A 23,747-nucleotide genomic window follows, 5' to 3' on the forward strand; every position below is an offset into this window, starting at 1 on the left:
TGGGAAGTTGAGGCTTTCAGTGAGCTGTGATTGTGCCACTTCATTCCAGCCTGAGTGACAGAACAAGACCCTGTTTCTTTAAAAAAAAACAAAATTGCTCTTTGTAAATTACATAGAAAACATCAAGGATAAAAAGCAGTTGATTAAATTTAATAAAAGCCATTATCAAAAGTTTACATTGACTGAGGGTTTTTAGTCTTAGTCTTTTTAAAAAATCAGCTTTATTTATTGAGATATAACTCACATTCCTTAAAATTCACCCTGCTTGGTAGATTTTTATCTCAGGGATGAATTCTGCATAGTCTTTAGGAAGATGCTCCTGACTTGTCTTTTATGCTTATGAATTTCTTTCTAAAAATCATTTATTATTTACTTATTTTGGTTATCATATGTCCATTCTGGGTTTAGGAAAGGGCTTTGGTTGTGAACGGGGGGCTGGGGTTGGTCCTGTCCCGGCATAGCCCCCATCTAATGATCCCTAGGAAGGGTGGAGCTCTGGCTGGCAGCCATCCTCAGCTGTGAAGCCTGACTCCAGCTGTGCCATCCTCCTCACAGATTTACTCTGAGCATCGGCTGATCCCTGCACATGAGGTGTTGATGGGGACACAGGGCATGGAAGGAAACTTGGAGTTTAAATACCTGGTGTCAGGTCCTGATTCTTTTCACTATCTGTGTGACCTTGAAGTGTTTCTTAACCCAACACAAGTCCAAGAGTCACCATCTGCATGGGACACAAGTTGGCAGAGACCCTGCCTCAACCTCTCTGGCTTTAAGTTTCCACAGATCTAAAAGGTGGAGACAGCAATCAATGATCTTCAAGTCTCTCCAGGTTTAAAATGCATGCCTGCCTGCCTTCCTTCCTTCCCTCCCTCCCTCCATCCTTCTCTCCCTCTCTTTCTTTCATATTTTAAATGTTTTTTTTATTTGGGCAGAAGTGGGTATTAACAAATGCTGCTTGTCCCCAGCAGGTGGATGTGAACACCAGGCTCCTTCCTTCCCCAGCTCGATGGACCACTCAGTGTTCTCTGGCTCGCTCAGCCCTACCCGGTTCAGCGTCACACTCACACTCATCCATTGGATTATACTTTTTGTCTTCCTTACACAAGGCACATTGTCCCTTTTGGCGGACCAGGCAATGAACGACCCAGGTCAGAGCTGCTTCCCTCTGGTGTTTGCAAGGCCATCTCTGATCTGATGGTGATCTCTCTGACTTTGCTAGAAACCCGGGAAGGCTGTGGCTGCCATCATCCAGGACATCCATTCCCAGAGGGAGAGGGACCTGTTCCGGGAAGCAGACAGGTGAGGCCCCAGCCCCAAGTCTCCAGGCAGGTTCTGGGTAGTGGGAACACACTCCTGTTTCTCATTCTTAGGGGTGTTTGAGTCACACTGTGCCCTGCTCTTGCCCCTAACCCATCTATCTGCTTTCCTGGGTCCCACCTTTCCATGGTCCCCATGAGAAACAGCAGTCCAGTTCAGACATACTGCTCAGGTTAACCTCGGGAGAATGCTGGGCTTCCCTTCATCTGTTCCACCTTTGCTGAAAAATAATATAGGAAAAGGTCTGTTAATATTTGGCCCTTTGGGGCAAGTCTACACCCTACTAAAACAGCCTAAAAGTAGTGTGTGTGTGTGTGTGTGTGTGTGTGTGTGTGTGTGTGTACATGTGGCTTCTGTTTAGAGCCAGCTCTTGGTTTTTCATGAGCTGAATGTAGATGTAAAAAGTAGAATGTAGATGGTTCAAAAAAAATAATCAGTTACTTCAACAGTCACTTTCTCTGAACATTGAATATATTCCGTTTTCCAACCTATTTCTTACAACTGAAGTTTGTGATCAGGCCAAGCTGGGGCTACAGGTTGACCACTGTCACTCCCCTACAAAGATAGTTCCTGCGGAGAGCCAAGGTAGAAAACTGCAGAAGCAGGCACCTCCTGGCACATCCTGGGATTCCTGCTGGGGTGGCCGCAGGCGGTGCTCTCACTTCCTGTAGAGGGCACAAGCCCAGGCTGTTTCCCCCATGATGGTCAAGGCAGCCTGGTCCTAGCAAGATGCTCCTCGGTGTCCCCTGGTCAGTGAGGGCTGCGTGGTTTTCCTGTATTTGGGAACTAAATGAAAAAATGCCCATCCTTTTAGAATATCAGATATATGACTCAGTTGACCTGCTTAATAACCAAACAGCATTCAGAGTGCATGTGTATCTGTGTATGTGTATATCATTGTATGCAACTGTTCAGGCTTGGAATCTGTATTGTTTACTGTATCATTATATGTAACTGTTCAGGCTTAGAATCTGTATTTGTTTATTCGTTTGTCTGTTTTGTTAAAATTGTGGTTATTTGGGTGTTTTAAAGACATGTGAAACCACATCTTGCCACCTGCAATTCTGCAGCAGAGTGGAGGGCGTTTAGAAAGTCTTGCTCTGAACCTTACACAGTTTGGGGTCCTGGTCTGGGTTTCAGTTTTTTCATCTTAAACATGTGTAGGTTGGAGTTCTAGAGTCTCTTCCAACCCTAAAATGCCTTCCTAATTCTTTTTCTAACCTCTGAGCCTGCCTTCCCCAATAGTTAGCATCGCTTTTCCATGCATAAACTGACCTGAGAAATTCATGAGAAAAGTGGAGGCTAAGAGGTTGGCTTTATTCTGATAGAGCCCAAATGTAGGTGTGGCTTCAAGTCTTGTAGCTAAGAGGCTGGCTAATGGCACCGAGGGTTAAGCAGCCTTACCCACTAGGCTGGACTAGGGCAGTCTTGCCCCCCCGTACCCACCCTGCACAACCCCAGGAGGAGAGTCAGAGGTCCACTCCCTGAGCATAGCTCACTTCTAAGAGAAGGCAAGCTGGAGCCGAGCCAAAGCAACCCAGTTCTTCTTCCTAGTTCCCAGAAGCAGAAAGTGTAAAGGGGCAGAGCCTCGGCCAGTGCTGTGCTTAGGAAAAGTCCTCCTCGCAGAGGCCGGGAGGGAGGAAAAGGCTTTCTTCCCAAGCACCGTCTGTGGTTCTGTACAGTTGGGCGTTAAGAGGGTGCATAGCCACATGCACAGTATATCTCAGAGAGAGACTGTGTATCTGTGTGTGGGTGGGGTGGGATGGGTGTGAGGATTCTAAATCCTGCCCCTTGTCTCCGTCGCAGATATGGCCCAGAAAGGCCACGGTCTCGTAGTCCAGTGAGCCGGTCACTCTCCCCGCGGTCCCACACTCCGAGCTTCACCTCCTGCAGCTCTTCCCACAGCCCTCCAGGCCCCTCCCGGGCTGACTGGGGCAATGGCCGTGACTCCTGGGAGCACTCTCCCTATGCCAGGAGGGAGGAAGAACGAGACCCGGCTCCCTGGAGGGAGAACGGTGATGACAAGAGGGACAGGACGGAGCCCTGGACACATGATCGTAAACACCACCCCCGGCAACTGGACAAGGCGGAGTTGGACGAGCGACCGGAAGGAGGGAGGCCCCACCGGGAAAAGTACCTGAGGTCTGGGTCTCCCAACCCGCCCCACGCTGGGTCCAGCTACAAAAGCCGCGAAGACGGCTACTACCGAAAAGAGCCCAAAGCCAAGTCGGACAAGTATCTGAAGCAGCAGCAGGATGCCCTCGGGAGGTCCAGGAGGAAAGAAGAGGCCAGGCTGCGGGAAAGCAGACACCCCCATCCCGATGACTCAGGCAAGGAAGATGGGCTGGGGCCAAAGGTCACTAGGGCCCCTGAGGGCATCAAGTCCAAGCAGAATGAGAAAAATAAAACCAAGAGACCTGATAGAGACCAAGAAGGAGCTGACGATAGAAAAGAAAACACAATGGCAGAGAATGAGGTAATGATCAATCTCTTCCCCAGGTAAGGCAAGGCAGGCCCTGAAGGAGAATAACCGTAATAATATGATGATGATGAACATTTATTGAATGAATGAACATTTACTGGCTATTTACTATGTGCTAGGCACTCTGCGAGACACTTAATGAACTCATTTAATTCTCCCAGGTTTGGAGTACCAACGTTTGAGCTTGGTACTGTTGTTACTGCAGATGAGGAAACTGAGGCACAGAGAACTTACCTTATTTGTCCAAGAACACACAGTCAGGAAATGGCAGACACAGAATTATACCCAGGAGATCTGGCCCCAAATCCCACAGCACCTGTTGCCTTTACTAGAAGTTAGGGCGGGACATGATGGAAAGGCCTGTAGTCCTGTTTGTCCAGTAAGGAGCGGCCCTGAGGTGTTTGTACCCGAAGAGTCTGCCAAGGGAGATTAAATATTTGGTCCATTCTGTCTCCGTCCTGCCAAAATCATTTACCAATCCTGGAGCTCTGATGAGAGGCGGTAAAGGAGAAGCCGCCACCACCCACTAAGTTAAACTGGGTGTGCACAGCAGCTCACACCTGTATTCCCAGCACTTTGGGAGGCCAAGGCAAGCGAATCACCTGAGGTTAGGAGTTCGAGACCAGCCTGGCCAACATGGTAAAACCCTGTCTCTACTAAAAATACAAAAATTAGCCAGGTGTGGTGGCACATGCTTCCCCGTTACTCAGGAGGCTGAGGCAGGAGAATCACTTTAACCCGGGAGGTGGAGGTTGCGATGAGCTGAGATCATGCCATTGCACTCCAGCCTGGGTGACAAGAGCGAAACTCCATCTCCAAAAAAAAAAAAAAAAGAAAAAGAAAAAGGATGGCAATTGGCTGGCACCTTCACTCCAGCATCTGAAAAGTCTGAGGACTTGTATCAGTACTTCAGTTCACACAGGGGTGTCACAAAGAGGATCCTGGGTACCAGGTTTAGATTCTAACTTGGCTTATACTTCCTTCTTGCCAGAGCCTTCTGTATTTAAGTAGGGGTGGGATAAGTGAGGTTTGGCAATCTGCATAAGGAGCCTGATTTTTAAAAGCCTCCACACATATCTTCTAGTCATTCTGACCTAGATTTGGTGAGAATACTGAGCCCAAATAAGGAGCCCAAATCTCAACTGCATGAACACTAAAGAGTCAACCTTTTGGATGCTACTTCAGCATTCATTCCCACATGAATAGATGGAGTGCCACTTTGCCAGGTGGTGTGCTAGGTGTAGGCGAGCCACAAGTGAATAGGACACAGTCCATGTTACAGCACAGAAGGAAGACCAGTGGTGGAAACAGACCTATTAATATAAAAATAATTTGCATACAGTGGGACTCACATTGGCATTTACCGCGGCTGAGCTGCTTTGTGGGCAATTATTAACTGTGCACAGGGATAGGAGAAGAGCTGCTCAGAGAAGGTGACATTTGACCTGAGTATCAAAAGCAGAAAAAGCAGTTTGGGCTCTTTTTTTTTTTTGAGATGGAGTCTCACTCTGTTGCTCAGGCTGGAGTATAGTGGTGTGGTCTTGGCTCACTGAAACCTCCACCTCCCGGGTTCAAGTGATTCTCCTGCCTCAGCCTCCTGAGTAGTAGCTGGAATTACAGGCACACACCACCATGCCCGGCTAATTTTTGTATTTTTAGTAGAGATGGGGTTTCACCAAGTTACTCAGGTTGGTCTCGAACTTCTGACCTCATGATCCACCCACCTCGGCCTCCCAAAGTGTTGGGATTACAGGCATGATCCACTGTGCCCAGCCGGGGTTCTTGTTAGAAGCAGCAGCAAGGGCAAAAGTGAAAAAGAAAGACTATTTTTGAAGAATCTAGAGATATTTGGCATGGCTGCATCTTTAGGGCATATTAGGGATAAAATTTTTAAAGAATAAAATCATGACTCTGGTGCAAATATATAATGAATACATGTCAAAGGTTTTATTCAACTCATTAATTAATGAGGGCATCATACGATCCAAAAACCAACTCAAAAGAGAATCCAAAGAGCAGGCAACATATACAGGCAATCAGGAATGCGGAAATGAATTTGCTAATAGGTGTAAAAGTGGCCCCTTCCACAGGGGCAGGGAATCAGTTGCATCTCCAGCAGAGACAATTCATTTGCATTTCTAGGAACAAGAATCATTTGTATGCAACTTACACAGTTGTAAAATAGCTCAGTTCAACATAATGAAAGGTACAGACTCGTATAGAATCAGATACCCTGAAAGGATGTGCTAGACAAATGCCCAGCATTCCAGTGGAAGCACACCGGTAATCTTTTTTCGCCCATTACAGAGTTGGCCACAATTTGTCCCAACTGGCACAGCGGGGGGAAGCACAGGAGATGAGATTAGGGAAGAGGGTGAGGTGGGCTCATGGAAGACACAGTGTGCTTCACCAAGGACTTAAACTCAGTTCAAAGGACCTGGTGAACCAGTGGACATTTTTAAAAGTGTATCTGCTTGGAGGTGACCAAGTTGCTGATGATGGGTGATGGGCAGAGAGCAAGAGTTGGCAGGGGCTCAAGGAAAGCCTGGGCTTCATGTGGCTACTGCCAGCCTGCCAACCCTCTGTCCCTCAAGGCTGGGGGTGGAGCTGCTCCCCGCGCTTCTACTCATACTCCTGAGACTCTGCTCCGGCCACCCGATTCCTCCTAGGGATTCACCATCCTGCTCTCATTGGCTTCTATAACACTGCTCATGTAAGGTGACACTATGTGTCATCCACAGAGGCCCTGTTGGAAAAAGAGTCTCAGAAAGCCCCAAGGGTTTCCTCACACTTCTGTTGGTCAAGTTGGTTCTGCCTCTTACAGCCCTGGAGTGGGGTCAGTAAGGACTTACTGGGGCCTCTCACAGAATGTTTCTGTAGGTTTGGAGCCAGGGGTCCAACACTGTGTGTTGGAATGACAGCAGAACAGAGAATATTTTGCACTGTCCTCAAACTCTGTATGATGAACTTGAGAAAAGCCCAGACCCCAGAGGACTTCCCCAGGAGTCAGACAACAGGTGGCAAAGGCCTGGTTCCTGAGAACCAGGTCACACCCTGTTTTCTTCTGCCTGTTTTCTTGTTTGTAAAATGGGTGTGATCACAAGACTATTGTAGTACTTTAAAGAGCTCATGTTCATGAAAAATCCTGAGCTGTCTGGAGAAAGTGCCCCTGGTGGAGAAGCCAGTGTGCGTGCTGTGGTCGTGGATGGCCGCATCCATACCTGAGACCCAGTCCTGGCCACAGAAGGAGGAAAGAAATCAAGTCACAGATAAGGAAAACCTGGGGAAGAAACACCGCTACATCCTGCTGGGATGGGGGTCTGAGGGCGGCAGGCCCAGGTCCCTAGGGAAGGGAAGCCAGGGCAGCGTGATGGGACCATGGCTGACTGAGGAAGCTGTGCCATCTGTGGGGCCGGAGCCACCGCTCAGCTCCGTTCTACGGCCACCATACAGGAATGCATGCCACGCTGTCAAATGTCTCCCTTTTTTTAGAGCAAGACAAACGTCTAGTACAGACCAAAACATACCTGTTGACCAGATGCCATCCAAGAGCCCCAGAATGTTACCCCTGGTATAACCAATCCCTAAGAGGGTTTTTTTCTTTTTTTTTTTGAGATGGAGTCTCAAAAATTGTGCCAGTGGCACAATCTCAGCTCATTGCAACCTCTGCTTCCAGGGTTCAAGCGATTCTCCTGCCTCAGCCTCCTGGGTAGCTGGGACTACAGGCATGTGACACCACGCCCTGCTAATTTTTTGTATTTTTAGTAGAGATGGGGTTTCACCATGTTAGCCAGGATGGTCTTGATCCCCTGACCTCGTGATCCACCCGCCTTGGCCTCCCAAAGTTCTGGGATTACAGGTGTGAGCCATAACGCCTGGCTGAGGAGAAGATTTTTAAAACCCTTACACTCGCTTCAGAGCCTAGACAAGATCCAGCCTTGCGGGAAGACAGGTGCAAACTTGTCATTCACCCCACCCCCTTCTACCAATTTCATTCTTCTATTGACCAATATTTGTTGAGCACCTGTGCTGGGGTCACAGTTAGTGACGCTGAAATGTCCCTTGGGCTCACGGAGCTCACAGGCTAGTGAGAAAAATGCTAATCCAGTGATTTCTCAAATGAACAGACGAGCCTGAGTATGAAGCGCTAAGAAGGAGATGAAGGCACACAATGCTGTGAGTGCCTGTTGTCAATCTGAGGCTTCCCGGGTGGGCCTGTGACTGTTGAGATTTGGGGGAATGGTGAGTACTGACTGGGTGAAAAGGAAGCCAGCAGGCAGAGGGAGCAGCATGCACAAGGACCTGTTTGCAGTTCCAGGGCTCCAGCGTTGCCATAGCAGAGAGCTGGAGTTAGAGTAGCAGGAGGCGAGGCCGACTTACCAACAGGGACTGTGCTATGCAGGGTCTTATAGGGAGACTGAAGATTTTTGTCTTTATCCTAAGTACCAGGGGAAGCAAATGAAGTATTTAAGCAAGAAAATGCTGTGAGGAGGCTGGGCACGGTGGCTCACGCCTGTAATCCCAGCACTTTGGGAGGCCGAGGTGGGAGGATCACTTGAGGTCAGGAGTTCGAGACCAGCCTGGCCAACATGGTAAAACCCCGTCTCTACTAAAAATTAAAAAAAAAAAAAAAAAAAAAATTAGCCGGGCATGGTGGCAAATGCTTGTAATCCCAGCTACTCGGGAGGCTGAGGCAGCAGAATCACTGGAACCCAGGAGGCAGAGGTTGCAGTGAGCCAAGATCACGCCATTGTACTCCAGCCTGGACAACAAGAGTAAAACTCCATCTCGGAGAAAAAGAAAAGAAAAAATACGGTGAGAATGTGATCATTTTTGCGCTTTGGAATGATCATTCTTAATTGCCTTGGGAAGAATATGGGAGAGGGTACAGAGCAGAAGTGGGAGACCAGTTTGGACGTGGTTCGGTAGCCCGGGCCCTGGGGCGGCAGAGCCCGGCTTACAACAGTTGGCACCTAACGTCTCGGTCTGTGAGCTGGTATGGGCAGCTGGGGGCACCTGTTGCAAGGGTCTATTCCCCTTAAGCTGCTGCTGTCTCCTGGAAGTGATCCCAGAGCAAGCAATGGAAGCCCTGAAAGGTTGTTTCCTTTGCCTGCAGGGAGGAAGAGCAGGGGTCTGCTTGGTGGAGGGCTTTCAGCCCGGCTGGCAAGACCGTCCCTGCCTCTCCCAACTTGAACTGGAAGGGGTCCCTTTACTGTGTTGATCTGGGAGTGTGGCTGCAGGAACTGCTTGGGAAGGGTAAGGATTGTTTATTTTGACAAGAGAAGGCCATGGATAGTTGACACAGGGAGATTAAAAATAAAGTCACCTGTTGGTGGAAGCTATAATAGCCAAAAATGTGTTTGTAGCTGCTTTACACTCAGGCTCGCACAGTAGACTTCAGCAAAGCCATCCGTGGAATCTCCCACACCAAACACTGGAAAGAGAAAGGACTTGAGGATCTGAACCACCTGTCCCTGTCCGGTAATAACTGGTGAAACCAGTCAGCCCTGAGCTTCTGCTCCAGCTGGCTCCTAGTAAGCTCAAGGGGGTGTGTCTGTAAGAAATCAGAACTAGAGTGGTTTATTTCAACCAACCTCAGCCAAGAATGTCCTAGAACTGCAGCTTGCCCCCCAGAAAGCCCCGGAGTAGTTATTGATTTGGTGGTCAAAGTTTAAGTCATGGGAGAATATCCCTCAGAAAATTCTAACATGGGAGTTGGCAAAGTTTTCTACAAAGGACCAGATAGTAAATATTTTAGCCTGTGTGGGCCAAGAGGTGAAATTGAGGATTTTATGTGGGCACTTCTATAATCACTTAAAATGTAGTTATTTAAACATGCAAAATTCATTCTTAGCTCACAGGCTATACGAAAACAGACAGCAGGTCAGACTTGATCTGCAGACTGTAATTTTCTGACCCCTGTCTTCAAGGCTGGTTAGAGGCCCTAATTCTCAAACAAAACACCTGCTTTCAATTGTTCAGTTTCACAGACATGGGCACTACTGTGAGGGTCCTTATTTGGGGGAAGAGAATAGAAGGAAGGAGGAAAGGGGGTGCTAGTCTGGGCTATGATTCCAGGACAGAGGGCAAAAGAAAGGTGTGAGGGCACTCTGATTGGGTGATAACGCACTTTCTGCCTATAAGTGTCCTGAATGACTTTTTCACAGCCAAGATGACTCTGTTGGGGAAATGTCACCATGATGGTTAACACCAAGGTCTTGTCCGGTCCAAGTCAGTTCAAGTTTGGCTACTTCTACTCCGCAAAAAAAGAAAATACACAATTTGCCAGGGATTTCAGCCCCTTAAAGACATCAGGCCAGGTTTCAAGATATTTCTCTGCCTTTATTTGTCTGTGTGACTGTGATTAAGCAAATTACTTTACCTCTCTGAACCTCAGTTTTCTAATCTATAAAATAAAGATGATAACAGCAGCTGCGTCTGAGGGGTTCTGGGAGGATAAAGGAAACAAATGCTGTATGTGAAACCCATCTGAACAGCTGGAACCTGCATTCAGTATCATTCTTTTTTTCTTCTCCCTGTTACTGTTCACTGTTGATTTGGTTTGCTCTGTTATTCCTTTGATAAGGCTGAAAAAGAGGAACAGGAGGGCATGGAAGAAAGCCCTCAATCAATGGGCAGGCAGGAGAAAGAAACAGAGTTCTCTGATCCAGAAAACACAAGGACAAAGAAGGTAAAGTTTGTTTCAGGTTCTGCACTTCTGCCGTGAGGGACTGAGTCACAGGAGTCTCCCTTTTGCCCGATGATGTCCTGCTGGATAGAATATGGCTGAGACCCCACCGTTGGTTCCATGAATGAACCAGTCCTCCTAGCACTACTTCGGAGGAGTGGCTGTGTCTGGAATCTTCGGACAGTTTTTATTGAAGCAATCTGTACCCACATGTCTGGGCTCTGCTCACTCTCCAGCAACTTGGCTGTGTTCCTACGAGAAAACATGTGCCCAAAAAAAGACTCAGGCTTCAGAGCCAGGCTCCCAAAATAGACGAGTCCCTTGGCGGGGACGGGGCACGATGCTGCTTTGGGCACTCAGGCTGGGGCCCTGACTTCAGCAGGCCCAGACCCTAGGATTAGCAACACATCCAGTGTGCCTATACAGATTGTTTTACTTAATTAAAATTTTAAAATCCAGTTACAGTTCTTCTGGGCTGGGGCTGTCCCAACAAAAAGAAATGTCCTTGGAATGGGCCAGCTTCATGCCTTTCTGGTCAGGAGAGGCAGGACAGATGCGTATCACTGGCAGGGAAGCTGATTTCCTAAACCTGTCTGTGGAGTCCTGAGTCCACGAGCTGCTGCAGATGCCAAGGGGAAAGGTTTAGGAGGGGCCAAGTAGGAGCCCTGGCTGTGGAAGTGTATGTAACCCTGCTGGGAGAGGGTGCTAAGGGGAATTTTGTGAGGGGCTTTGCTGCAGTTACATTTAGTGATGCCCCACATGTAAGAAAGATGCTCCCGGCTGGGCGCGGTGGCTCACGCCTGTAATCCCAGCACTTTGAGAGGCCGAGGTGGGCGCATCACAAGGTCAAGAGATCGAAACCATCCTGGCCAACATGGTGAACCCCCATCTCTACTAAAAATACAAAAATTCGCAGGGCATGGTGGCGCGTGCCTGTAGTCCCAGCTACTTAGGAGGCTGAGACAGGAGAATTGCTTGAACCCGGGTGGCAGAGGTTGCAGGGAGGCGGAGGTTGCAGTGAGCCGAGGTTGTGCCACTGCACTCCAGCCTGGCGCCTGGTGATGGAGCGAGACTCTGTCTCAAAAAAAAAAAAAAAAGAAAGAAAGAAAAGAAAGATGCTCCCAGTAAGTATTTAGAGTTTATAACTTAATTATTCATGCATTCAAAAACTGTATATTGAGTACCTATTGTCACTTTAAATATGGTGGATTAAGCACTAAGGGTCTATCCCAAATTTTGAGCATCACCCTAAGGATGAGTTGGTGCTGTGGGACTTGAGTGGTTCACAGTCAGCCAGTAATTGTCCCAGGTAGAGGTAAGAATGCTCTGGTTCTTCCTGATTTGAGGGGTCCTTTGATCAAGGCTTGTGCCTTCCGGTTGAATGTTCTTACCCACCCTCTGACCTCCATTCTGTATTTTTGTACAGGAACATGATTGGGAGAGTGAAAGTGAGGCAGAGGGGGAGAGCTGGTACCCCACTAACATGGAGGAGCTGGTGACGGTGGACGAGGTGGGGGAAGAAGAAGATTTTATCATGGAACCAGACATCCCAGAGCTGGAAGAAATCATGCCCATTGGGCAGAAAGACAAAATCAGCCCAGAAACATGTCCGTGTGTGACAACCACCTTAGACCTAGAGCTGGCCAAAGATTTCCCCAAGGAGGGAGTCAAGGCTGTAGGGAGTGGGGCTGCAGAAATCAGCCTCAAGTCACCCGGAGAACTGCCCTCTGCTTCCACAAGCTGTCCCAGTGCCATGGACGTGGAAATGCCTGGCCTAAATCTGGATGCTGAGCGGAAGCCAGCTGAGAGTGAGACAGGCCTCTCCCTGGAGGATTCAGATTGCTACGAGAAGGAGGCAAAGGGAGTGGAGAGCTCAGATGTTCATCCAGCTCCTACGGTCCAGCAAATGTCTTCCCCTAAGCCAGCAGACGAGAGGGCCCGGCAGTCAAGCCCATTTGTCGATGATTGCAAGACCAGGGGGACCCCTGAAGATGAGGCTTGTGAAGACAGTCCCCTGGAGGAGAAAGCCAGCCCCCCCACTGAAACGGACCTCCAAAGCCAAGCTTGCCAAGGAGTGTTGACCCCGGGTAACTACCTCCCCTTTCCTCACGGGTGGTCGGGTTGATTGGACCCCTGCTCACCTGATGAAGTCGGGGGCATGTGCAGGCTGGAATGAACATAAGTAAGGTTTCAACTAGCATTCAAGCGGGTGCAGAAAGTGATTGAGCAACAGAGGCGAGCCTCTAAAAGCCTGGCTAAACTGTGAGAGATTTTAGGCAAGTGGTGTAAAGGAAGTCAGATAGGAGGCTGCATGTTTTCTGAGAAGCAAACTCAGGGCAGACTGCTCTGCATTTACAGGAGCCCAGATGGACTGGGACAGCTAAAATTAGCTTGAGTTATCAGCAAAAGGAGATCAGGAGGAGCCTCTCGTGCCTGCACAGCAGAGGACCACCCAGGCTGTTATTTCTGTGATGGGGGCAGGAGTGTGGAGTCAAGAAAGGAGTGGAAGGAGAAGGAACAGGGATCCCTAAAGGGCACAGCGGTTCCCCTTCTTACTACCTCACACCCATTTTTTGCTAGGATCTGGTGGTGATACAGGACTTGTTTCAGAATCTTCTCTGACTCCATTGAAGGTGATGTTTTGTGCCTATGCCCGGCACTGTGACATCATGAAAGAGAGAGTTTAAAATAGGCTAAGCCCTGTCTTCTCTGCCAAGTCGAACCTAAGATCCATCAAGGGGCAGCGGGGGAGGGAGGGATAGTAGCCTTTAAGATTCTCTCTGTGAAAATAATTACAGATTCGCTTTACAGAAAGCCTGCAGCACACCAGAGGTTGAAGTGAGGGTCGGGGGCAGAAAATACAGAGGAAAGTCTTAAAAATGAACACTTCAACCCAGAGCCCTGTGGGTGGCATGAGCTGTTAGGTAACTGGGAGGCTTGGGGTTTTTTCCGTGTCAAGCTGACCTGAGCTGTTTTTTTACCTGCATGGATCTGAGTCTCCATGGAAACCCTGCCATGAAATGCCTTCTGGTTGCCAGAGAAACCTGAGGCCCAGGCTCTGTCTAAAGAAGGCAAGAAAAAAGGAGCAGTGAAATCTTCACCTCACTCTGACTGAACCTCTTTTATTTTGCAGTATAGACTTAACATGTGGCAGTGTTAGAGGCTCATCAGCTGAGCCAGGGTTTGGGGTTCATATTTAATAACAGCTTGACAAACTTGGGGGGACAATGGCATTGCCCGTTTTTCTCGCCTCGGTGGATGTCAGCACAATTTTTGCCCGTCAGTAATTCCTCTGCCTGCAGAGATGGAATGATACTGAGCTGGGAGGCATGGGGGGGTGGATCTTCCCAACTGAAGGCAGCAGTAGCCCATGCCCCCGGGCCAAATGCAAAGATTTGCCAAGCTTTATTGTGTGTGGCATTCTTTTGGCAGTGGAAAAAGCTCTTAATGACAGTGCTTTGGTTCTAATTAGCAGCTACTGTCCCAGCCTTATGTGATTTAGCAGTCCAAGGGACAATCCCCAATCATACTTTGCAGGATAGAATTTCAGGGATTCTTTGAGACATGTTGTATTTCATTTTATTTTATTTTTTGTCTTGGCTCATGTTTTGCAGAAAATTCCAGGTACATGGAAGTGAAATCTCTGGAGGTGAGGTCACCAGAGTACAGTGAAGTGGAACTGAAACAGCCCCTTTCTTTACCCTCCTGGGAACCAGAGGATGTGTTCAGTGAACTTAGCATTCCTCTAGGTAAGCAAAACACACAGCCCTTCCTGAAATTCGGATCTAGGAAATAACAGTTCCATAGCAACCTTTAAGAGCTTGAGATGGTTTTTTGTCATTTTGTTGTCATTGTTTTTTGTTCTTTTGAGACAAGGTCTCACTCTGTCACCCAGGCTGTAGTGCAGTGGCATGATCTCAGCTCACTGTAGCCTCAAATTCCTATGCTCAAATGATCCTCCCATCTCAGCCTCCTGAGTAGCTGAGACCACAGGTGCACACAACCATGGCCAGGCTGATTAAAAAAAATTTTTTTTTTGTAGAGATGGGGTTTCCATATGCGGCCCAGGCTGGTCTTCAACTCCTGGGCTTAAGCGATCCTCTTGCCTCAGCTTCCCAAAGTGCTGGGATTACAGGCATGAGCCAGTGCACCTGGCCTATTGTTATTTCAAATGTATGATGCAATAACCTAGATTTGCAAGGGGTGGCTGTAAAGATTCTTGCAATTTCAGTCTTCCATAGTAGACCAAATTCTCCATGAAAATAGGCCTTGAGTAGCACTGCCTGGGGACCCAGAGCTGAGAGGGCCTGTTTTTCCTGTTGGGGAATGCTTTATTTTTGATGACACCAAGCTTTAAGCCTAGCCCTTACTCAGGCAGAAAAGCAGATGCCCAGCAGCCTCCATAAAATCAACAGAAACACGCCTTTTCTGCTACTGTTCATTGCTCCAGCCCTTCCCAGAACAATGCTACATTTTTTTTCCTCTTTAAAGGGCCAACTTTTCTGAGGCAATGATGCTGAATACACTGTGTTTGGGGCAGACTCCCCTAGTTTGTAGAAGGAGTATTGAACAGACACCTGGGTTTCTGTCCTTTCTACTTGTGGATGACTGTGTGCCCTCAGATAAGTCATACCCCTTCTTGAGCCTTAGTTTCCTTACCTGTAATTTGGACAGTGATTTCTTCAATGGTGGAAGTATTGGGAATGAAGAGGGGAGGGAGTTTACTAACGGAATCACCTAGGAATGAATCTCTTTTCAAAGAGGAGAGTTAAGCAGAGTTTCAGGGTAGGGAATGAAGGTAATTTAAGAAAATTCCCTGGGAGATTCTGACACAACCATTAACCCAGCAACTCCAGCCTACATCACCTTCGAGTCTTTGCATTAGCTCTGAAAGGTCAGAAAGTAATTAGATAAAGTAGTAGTAGCAGCTGCTCAGAAAGACAGCTGGAGAAAGTGTCACCTGGGAGAGTGTCACACAGAAGCATGAGAAGCAGGGGTCATCTGATGACAGATGACCACGTGTCTGGTCATTCAGGGAGGGCTGGTTGGTGTGGAGGTTCATCCTTTCCATCCGAGTTGCTCTTTTTCTCCCTTCTCCTTTAAAAAAAAAAAGTCTTACTATTGCTTTCCTCCAGGTGTACCATTTTCATAGAGTCAGATCTGGAGAACAAACTTTCTTGCTTTCTTTTTTTTTTTTTTTAAAGGGATAAATTTGCTGCACAGCATCCCCTAAGACAAAAATGTAAGAAAGAAGGAAAAAGAAATACCAACCTTAGAATACACTGAGACGACCCTGAGTATTTTAGCTCTATAAAGGAGTTGCAAAGGCCACCCTGCAAGAGAAGAGAGGGCTCCTTCATGTACTCAGTCAGCCAGCAAATACTTACTGGATAACGTGGTACTGTGCTAGACACTCTGGGGTAACCAAGAAATATAACACAAGTCTCTTGTCATCCAAGAACTTGGAACCTAACTGACACTAGCAAAAATTAAGACTAAATTCCACTACCTTGTGATTTGTGTCTTTTTATTACTGTTTTTCATTATAGAAAGTGTGAAAGATTATTATAACAAATTCAAAAAATAAGAACCATATCAAGTCAATATTAAAGGTTTGATCTCTTCCCTCCAGTCTCTCTCCACCCTCCAAAGGTAACCTACACTGTCATGCCCAAAGTTTTTCTCTCACAAAAATAGGATCACACTACACACATAATGTTCTGCAAGTGGCGTTTTTCACTTAGTAGCAGGTCCTAGAGATCTCTTCATGTCAGTACATGGAGAACACATTCTTTTTAACATCTGCAAATATTGCATAGTAAAAGCTATGCTATAAATGACTGATCCTTTCCTCTGCTGGTGAACACTTTGGCTGTCTGCTCTTTTTTCCATGATAATAGCTAAGCTTTTATTAACATTATCTGTGCAGGTACCATTTTTAGTGATCTGCATGTATTATCACATTTAACCCTCTCAAAACACCTATGAGGTAGGTAGGTGCTGTTTTTATCCTTATTTTACAGATAAAAAACCTGAGATGCCGTCACACAGCTAATGACTGGCAAAGACCAGAGTGAGGTTCAAACCCCAGTCACCTGACTCTGGAGCCATGTTCTTAGCTTCTGTTCTCTGCTGCCTTTCAGATGTGCTTGTTCAGTGGCATGTGTGTGCCAGTGTTTCTGTAGGATCGCGTCCTAGCCAGGAGGTTGTAGGGTCATATGTATTTGCATTTTAAGTGTTCATAATTGCTACTAAATTGCATTCCAGAAAGATGATCTCAGTTTTCACAACTTGGAAATTGCACTCCAAAAAGATATTCGTTTTCACGACAGTTTTCGCAACCTTGAGTGAGAGTTCCTAATATCCACCTCCTGTTGGATTTTATCAGTTTTTAGTCTTTCCCAACCAGTTAGGAGGAAAATAGTATCTTGCCTTTTTAAAATTGGCACCATTGAGGTATAATTGATATATAGTAAGGGTATATATTTAAAGTACACAGTTTGATCAGTTTTGACACATAAATATACCTGTGAGGGCATCACCACTATCAAGATTGGCAACAATGTTCATCATCCCAAATTTCCTGTCTCCTATGTAGCCTCTCCCTCCCCACACTGCAATCCCCAGGTAAAGGATCTCCTTTCTGTCACTAAATATTAGTTTGCATTTTCCGGAGTTTTATATAAAGGGTATCATATTGTATGTGCTGGTCTGGCTTGGCTTCTTTCACTCAACGTCATTGAGATTCATCTCTACTGCTGGGTGTATCAGTAGTCCGTTTCTTTTTATTGTTGAGGAGTATTGCATTGCATCTATGGATATAGCACATTCTGTTTGTTCATTCATCTGTTGACAGATATTTGGGTTGTTTTCAGTTCGGGGCTTTTAGAGATCATACTTGTTTTTAGTCTCAGTTAGCTTTGAGACTCATTATCTCATTGGTCCCTTGGGGAGGAGTATCATATGAGGTTCTGCATTTGACAGATGAGGAAACCAAAGTCCACAGACTTACCCAAGATGACATAGCAAATGCAGGTTAGAACTCAGGATTTCTCAGCCTGGGCAACATAGGGAGACCCTGTCTCTGCAAAAAATAAAATAAAATAAAAACTAGCTATGAGCACTGGTACACATCTGCAGTCCCAGCTACTCTGTCCCAGCTTTACTAGGATGACAGAGTATCATTACCCATGTCATGAGCTATTATTAGAAGCCAAAAAAGCTCGTAGTTGGATACGAAAAAAAAAAAAAAAAAAGAAGCCAAATGCAACATAGCAAGACCCTCGTCTCTACAAAAAGTAAAATAAAATAAAAACTAGCCAGGAGTGGTGGTACCTAGCTGCCGTCCCAGCTCCTCAGGAGGTTGAGGTGGGAGGATTTCTTGAGCCTGGAAGGAGATCCAGATCTTGAGCCTGGGAGGAGAGGCAGGCGGGCCATGATTGTGCCACTGCACTCCAGCCTGGGCTAGAGAGAGACCCTGTCTCAAAAAAAGGAAAAAAAGAAAGTAAAAAAAGAAACAGGTATAAAAGAAAAAGAAAAGGTAAAAAAGAAAAAAGAACTCAGGAGTTGTGATCTCAAATCCCTCTGTTCTCCGGGTTCTTCCAGTTCAGGCCTCAGCACAGTGTAGAAAAGGCAATTTTTGTGCAGAAAGTAAGAGCACAGACTATGGAATCTGATTCTCTGAGTTTAAATCCCCTGTCTACTACTTGCTGGCTGGATGACAAAGAGCAACTCATTTAACCTCTGTGCTTGGATTTCTTCATCTGTGAATCAGCCACAGTAATAGAAGCCTACTATGCAGAGTTATTTGGAGGATGAAGAGAACAAATACTGGTAAGGTCTTAGTGGCTTCCAGTAGGAGGTACTTAATAAGGGTTATCTATTGTTATTATTCACTCATGAAATATTTATTAAGACCTATTATGGCTCCTCTCACTGGGGCTGCATAACCCTTTACCCTCCAGGACTGGTCGCTTCTGGCATGGAGACTTCTAGGGAGGTGAGAGACAATTTTTAGGCTTTGTCCCTGTGGAAAGCATAGAGTTGAAATAAGGAATGTCAAGGACTGGGCTCCCAGTTGGGAGGAAAGGAGGCCAGTCCGGTTGCTCAGGGACCAGGGGTGGGCATGGCTGGGAAGGACACTGCTCTCGAGATCTGGGCCAGCTCTGCCTGACCCTGGCCAGTGCCAGCCTGCCAAGGCCTGCTCTTAGAACCAAACAGCATTCCCTGCAAAGCACAAGCTCCCCCCTCTACCCGTCCCAGCTTTACTAGGATGACAGAGTTATAATTACCCGTGCCATGAGCTATTATTAGAAGCCAAGTGCAGCTGGAAAATGGAGGACTGAGCGGCTCCAGAACACATCAGGGCAGGGGCCGTGTGTGCTGCCTCCTCATGTTCCCCTCACACTCCAGAAGTGTCCTGAGCTGTGCTGTGGGATTTGTGGTGCCTGTGGCAACCCCCAGTTATTCTGGAACAAGTTTCCAGCTGTTGGGGTTTCTCCCCACCCATGTTTCTCTTCCCCCAGTGCTGCCTCGAGGCTGCCTGGTACTGCCCAAACCTGTGGGGCAGGGGCCAGGGGAGAAAGCTACCACCAAACAGTGGAGCTGGGATCCCCAGGTGGCCCCAGGGAGAGGTTGGGGTTCAGGTGAGAAGGCCAACACTTAGGCAGTTATTCAGGCTTCTGTGATGAAATATTTAACATGTGTCTCCAAACCAGTATTTTTTAAGCACCAGGCCAAAGTAACAGGTGCTTCTCCTAAGCCTCATCTGTGGCATTATTGCCCCTATTTCACAGTTGAGGACACTAATCTCGGAGAGGGTAACTGTGCCTGAGGTCACAAAGCAGAAGGAAAAGAGCTGGGTTTGACTCTACATGACACTGTGGCTTCCAAGGTTGTTTTTCTTTTTCTTTCTTTTTTTTTTTTTTTTTTTTTTTTGGCGGTAGAAGTCTTTGTCCAAATGAAATCTCTCCCAGAACCTGCAGAGGATGGCTGTAGCTACCCTGCTGGGAGCTTGGGCTACCAGCTTAATCCCTGCTTAAGGCTCTGTGGTAGCTCCTAGGGCAGCTGTGCCCCTTCTGGGGGTCCCCACACAGGGACTCAGAGGACTCAATAGGAGGCTTAGTGAAAACCTCAAGGCTTCTTTCCTGGTACCATCCGGCTGGCTCCTCCTTTAAGGGCTGGGATGAGACTGAGAGTGTGGCTCTGATCAAAGCCCTCCTTCTTTCCCAGCTGCCCCTCTCCTGGATTGCGGGGGGTCTTGGCTCTCTGCAGAGCAGAAGCAAAGGGAAAACTATTTTGTAGCAACGGAGGAAGGAGCAGGCCTTGCTGAATGCACCTCTGCCAGCACCAACAGCCAGAAGTCAGGACCTGTGTGTGTGGTGGAGGGGAGAACCGGCCCCCCACACGCCAAGCTGGGGCCACTTTTCCATCCTTGGCAGAGAGGAAAGGAAGGATACTCAACCTCCCACTGGGCACCTGGGCCTGAGTGAGGCCCCCTCACTTCTTGGACCACTGTTGAGGGCATGGCATGCAGCCTGCGACGTGGCGGTTAGAGAAAGCCAGGCTGAGGGGGACGCCCCAGGCCCCGGCTGCAGCGCCACTGTCAGACCCAGCAGGCCTCCTGGCCTCCCTCCTTCCCTCCCTTTCCCTCCTTCAGAGCTGCCCTTCACACTGATAAGTGGCTATTTTGAAATGGAAAAAGAGTTCTAATGACAAGTCTAGGCTGCTTCCCTGTGACAGGGTGTCCTAGACACTTAGCTCAGTGTCCTGGGAGGCGGGAGGAGGAAAGTGAAGCAACCCAAGCAGCTGGGCTTGCAGGCGGCCACGCTGTACCTTGCAGTGGGCGCTGTCAGAAGTAGGGACCTCCCCTGTCCCCATCCCTGCAAGAAGTTACTGTTCCCCTGCCTGTGCCATTCCCAGGCCCCTTCCTCCCTCCTACCCAGGGTGGCCAGACCTCAACCCATCGCCCAGCCCCAGCAGAGGAGAAGGTTCTTCCCCAGCCTGCAAGTGGGATTGCGTGTTCCAAGCATCACCCCTCTTTCTTAGTTCCCTGATGGGTCCTCACGGCCCTCACACCCCTGCCCTTTGGCTGGAACTGTAGTCAGGTGTCTGGTAAACACGGCATGTATTCCTGCCTCCATTCTCAGGTGAGGAAACTGAGCCCCAGGAACAGTTCGGCTGACTGTCCCCAGGTCACATGGGTTCTTAGTGTCTGGCCCAGACCCTCTCAGAGCTGGGCTCTTTCCACTCTGCTGACTGACCATGTCTTCAAGAGGGGAACTGTGACCTGCAAAACACCTTGGTGGAGGCTGGAGCTGCCACCATCCCTTCAAGGATGAGTCCCCTGGCTGTGACATTGCCACTCTGCGGTGGCGACGCCATTGTTTCCTTTGCTTGGAATCAAAAGGCCTCCCAGAATTCTAGGACTTACATTCAATAAATGACAAATGAAATGCTAATTGATGGTTCAGATGTAAAGAGTGGAGGAAGTGAGAAAATGTCAATGATAGACAATTACATGAAGACAAGAGGACAGAATTGTAATCAGGGTATAACTGAAACGGCCCCCACAAAGAGGCCCACGTACAGGTTAATCATGTAGAGGAGAACATGTGGACTGGAGTGACTCTGGGGGACTTTTTTCCTTCCTTTTATTTACTTTTTTTTTCTGTAAAGAACATAATTCTAAAATAAACCAACAAAAATGAGAGAATTCTTCCAGAGTCCTGGTCACAGCAGCTGCAAGAGAGGTAGGGTGTGGAGAAATGAAATCCAACAAGTGAAATAACAGAAATGTCAGAAATCACCTTCATTGTTCTCTTCTTGGAAGGAGGCTGTCAGTAGGAGAACCTGGACCTAGATCCCCCCAGGATAGCTGCAGGCCGTGGAGCGGCTGAGTGCTTACCACACTGCCGAGTCCATCCCTTACGTTCAAGACCACCTGCGAGTGACGTGGGTGTGAGTTTCTTTGTGACTGTTTTGCAGATGAGGAAACTGAGGCTTGGATAAGCTCGGTAACCAGCCAAGGTCAACAGCAAGTGAGGGGTGGAGCTCGTGGCTCCCGTTTCCACCTGATGGCTGCCAGGACACAGGCACCTGCCTCTCACGCCTTCTTAACTCTGCCTGTCTCGCCCCCATCCTTCCCCAGGGGTGGAGTTCGTGGTTCCCAGGACTGGGTTTTATTGCAAGCTGTGTGGGCTGTTCTACACGAGTGAGGAGACAGCGAAGATAAGCCACTGCCGCAGCGCTGTCCACTATAGGAACTTACAGGTAACTGTCCACCCTTCTTGCCCAGCACGCCAGGGGCTCCCCAGTCTCCATAACTGAGCCAGGTGTCTGGGGTCCTTGGCCTTGCTTGCCTCTGAGTCTAGCTCCACCTGCAAGGCCTACTCCAGGCCACAGGTTACTTGCCATTCCCCAAGCACACCAAACTGATTTCTGCTTCTGTGAGTTTCTGCTCCTTCCACTACGTGGAGACCTCCTTATCTTCCCATAGAGTTGATTGCATCAAGCTGCCCTCTACATGGTGGCTGCCTCCCCCGTGCTCCTAGCGCATGTCTAAACATCCTGTTTGGGTTTGGCTCTGGCAATAGCCACCTCTCCCTCTATACTGTGAGTAACAAGTTAGGCCAGTGTTCACCTGGCCCGTGACTGGGGCTGACCCCTCCCCACAAGACTCAGATGTTCCAGTTGCAGATATTTCTCTGTTTCTGTTCCCCTATGCAGCTATCCCTTCTTGCTAGAATAAAACCACTGCTTTGTTCTTTTTAGCTGTTCATCTGTACAGCAAATACTTATCACAGGCACGCTAGGTACCAGACACTATTCTAGGTACCAGGAATCCTATATCAACAACAGTAAAGTGGACAAAATCCCTGTTCTCATGGAGTTTTCATTCTAATGTAGGTAACAAGCAATAAATAAAATAAATGGTATAGTATGTTCAAAAGCAACATATAAAAAAATACTCAGCCGGGCGCGGTGGCTCAAGCCTGTAATCCCAGCACTTTGGGAGGCTGAGGCGGGTGGATCACGAGGTCAAGAGATCGAGACCATCCTGGTCAACATGGTGAAACCCCGTCTCTACTAAAAATACAAAAATTTAACTGGGCATGGTGGTGCGTGCCTGTAATCCCAGCTACTCAGGAGGCTGAGGCAGGAGAATTGCCTGAACCCAGGAGGCGGAGGCTGCGGTGAGCCGAGATCGCGCCATTGCACTCCAGCCTGGGTAACATGAGTGAAACTCCGCCTCAAAAAAAAAAAAAAAAAAAATACTCTATGCACCATATTTCACCCAGTCTAAGGTGCCATCATTTGTAAGACACCACTGTTTTTTGGTACCAACTAGAAAAAAAAAAATGTTGCAAATGAAGGGATGAGACTTCATCAACTATGAAATGCACTTTTATGTGAGAGATATTCATGTGTGAAAAAAATGTGCCTTAAGATCAAGGAACTATCGTCATGTGTTCTGTAATATATAATATATTAGAATGTGGTTTTCATGATTAGCTTCTGGCACGGGTTAGGTTTTGGTAGCTTAAAAGAAGACCTGATATATCAGATGGCGAGGGATAAGTATCTCAAGACACCTCCTGTTTTGACTACAAGGAATCAGACTAGTTATCTGAACCCCAAGGCTTTGAATCAAGAAGTCCTCACAGTGGCTGTGCCCAAGTCCCAGGCCAGGCGTTACTATGATCCTTAAATTGTTTTAAAGTGACTGATCTAGCCGTTCTTAACCAGGGACATGGAGCAGACTCGTCTGGACAGTATTTCTAATGTACAGGTACTAAGTTGGATATTTAGTAGAATTTGGGGGTGGAAGGCAGGTTGCAAGAATGTGTAATTTGAGGACGTTCACCAAAAGATTCAAATGTGCACCCTTAGTTTAAAAAAAAAAAAAAAACTCAGATATGGGCCAACTTTGTTTAATAACTGAGAAAACTGAGGCCCAGAGAAGCTATGTGATTCATCCAAGGCCACGCAGATAGTGAGTTACTGCGCCTAGGATCAGATCGCCTGATTCGGAATAACTTTTCCTCTTTCTACTCTACTATACTCGTCTTGGAAACTGAGACCCATAATGTCAAGGCCTGGGTCACCATCTGCAGGGGACTATCATAGACTGGGCCCAAACTCAGGTCATTGAAGCCTCTTGATTTCCCTCCAGAGGGCAGCTGCTCTGTGATTGAGGCAGCCACAGGGCCTGTGGCCCAAGGCTAGGCCTCTCCTGGGACAAGGCAAGAAAGGCGTGAC

General features: G+C 47.7%; 1 protein-coding gene and 1 long non-coding RNA gene across 6 annotated transcripts in view; one reads left to right on the forward strand and one right to left on the reverse strand.

The window, feature by feature from the left end:
- The window catches only part of RBM20 (RNA binding motif protein 20), a 204,789-nt gene that overhangs the window by 175,142 nt on the left and 5,900 nt on the right, over nucleotides 1-23,747 (forward strand). For 4 of the 5 annotated variants that reach the window (XM_032281593.1, XM_032281592.1, XM_032281594.1 and 1 more), the window contains exons 8-13: nucleotides 1,220-1,299; nucleotides 3,124-3,793; nucleotides 10,386-10,490; nucleotides 11,914-12,574; nucleotides 14,102-14,236; nucleotides 21,637-21,758. In XM_032281593.1, coding sequence (XP_032137484.1) covers nucleotides 1,220-1,299; nucleotides 3,124-3,793; nucleotides 10,386-10,490; nucleotides 11,914-12,574; nucleotides 14,102-14,236; nucleotides 21,637-21,758 — 1,773 coding nt within the window. Of the gene's footprint in view, nucleotides 1-1,219; nucleotides 1,300-3,123; nucleotides 3,794-10,385; nucleotides 10,491-11,913; nucleotides 12,575-14,101; nucleotides 14,237-21,636; nucleotides 21,759-22,259; nucleotides 22,391-23,747 lie in introns of all 5 variants that reach the window. The other variant, XR_004269967.1, reaches the window with a different exon arrangement.
- LOC116553924 lies at nucleotides 15,686-17,577 on the reverse strand. Its single transcript, XR_004269968.1, has 2 exons — nucleotides 17,500-17,577; nucleotides 15,686-15,820 (listed from the first exon to the last, which is right to left on the reverse strand). It is a non-coding gene; the product is annotated as an uncharacterized LOC116553924 (long non-coding RNA).

Source organism: Sapajus apella, unplaced genomic scaffold (assembly GCF_009761245.1).
Source record: "Sapajus apella isolate SASKATOON/1434 unplaced genomic scaffold, GSC_monkey_1.0 scaffold13, whole genome shotgun sequence".
NCBI lineage: Eukaryota > Metazoa > Chordata > Mammalia > Primates > Cebidae > Sapajus > Sapajus apella.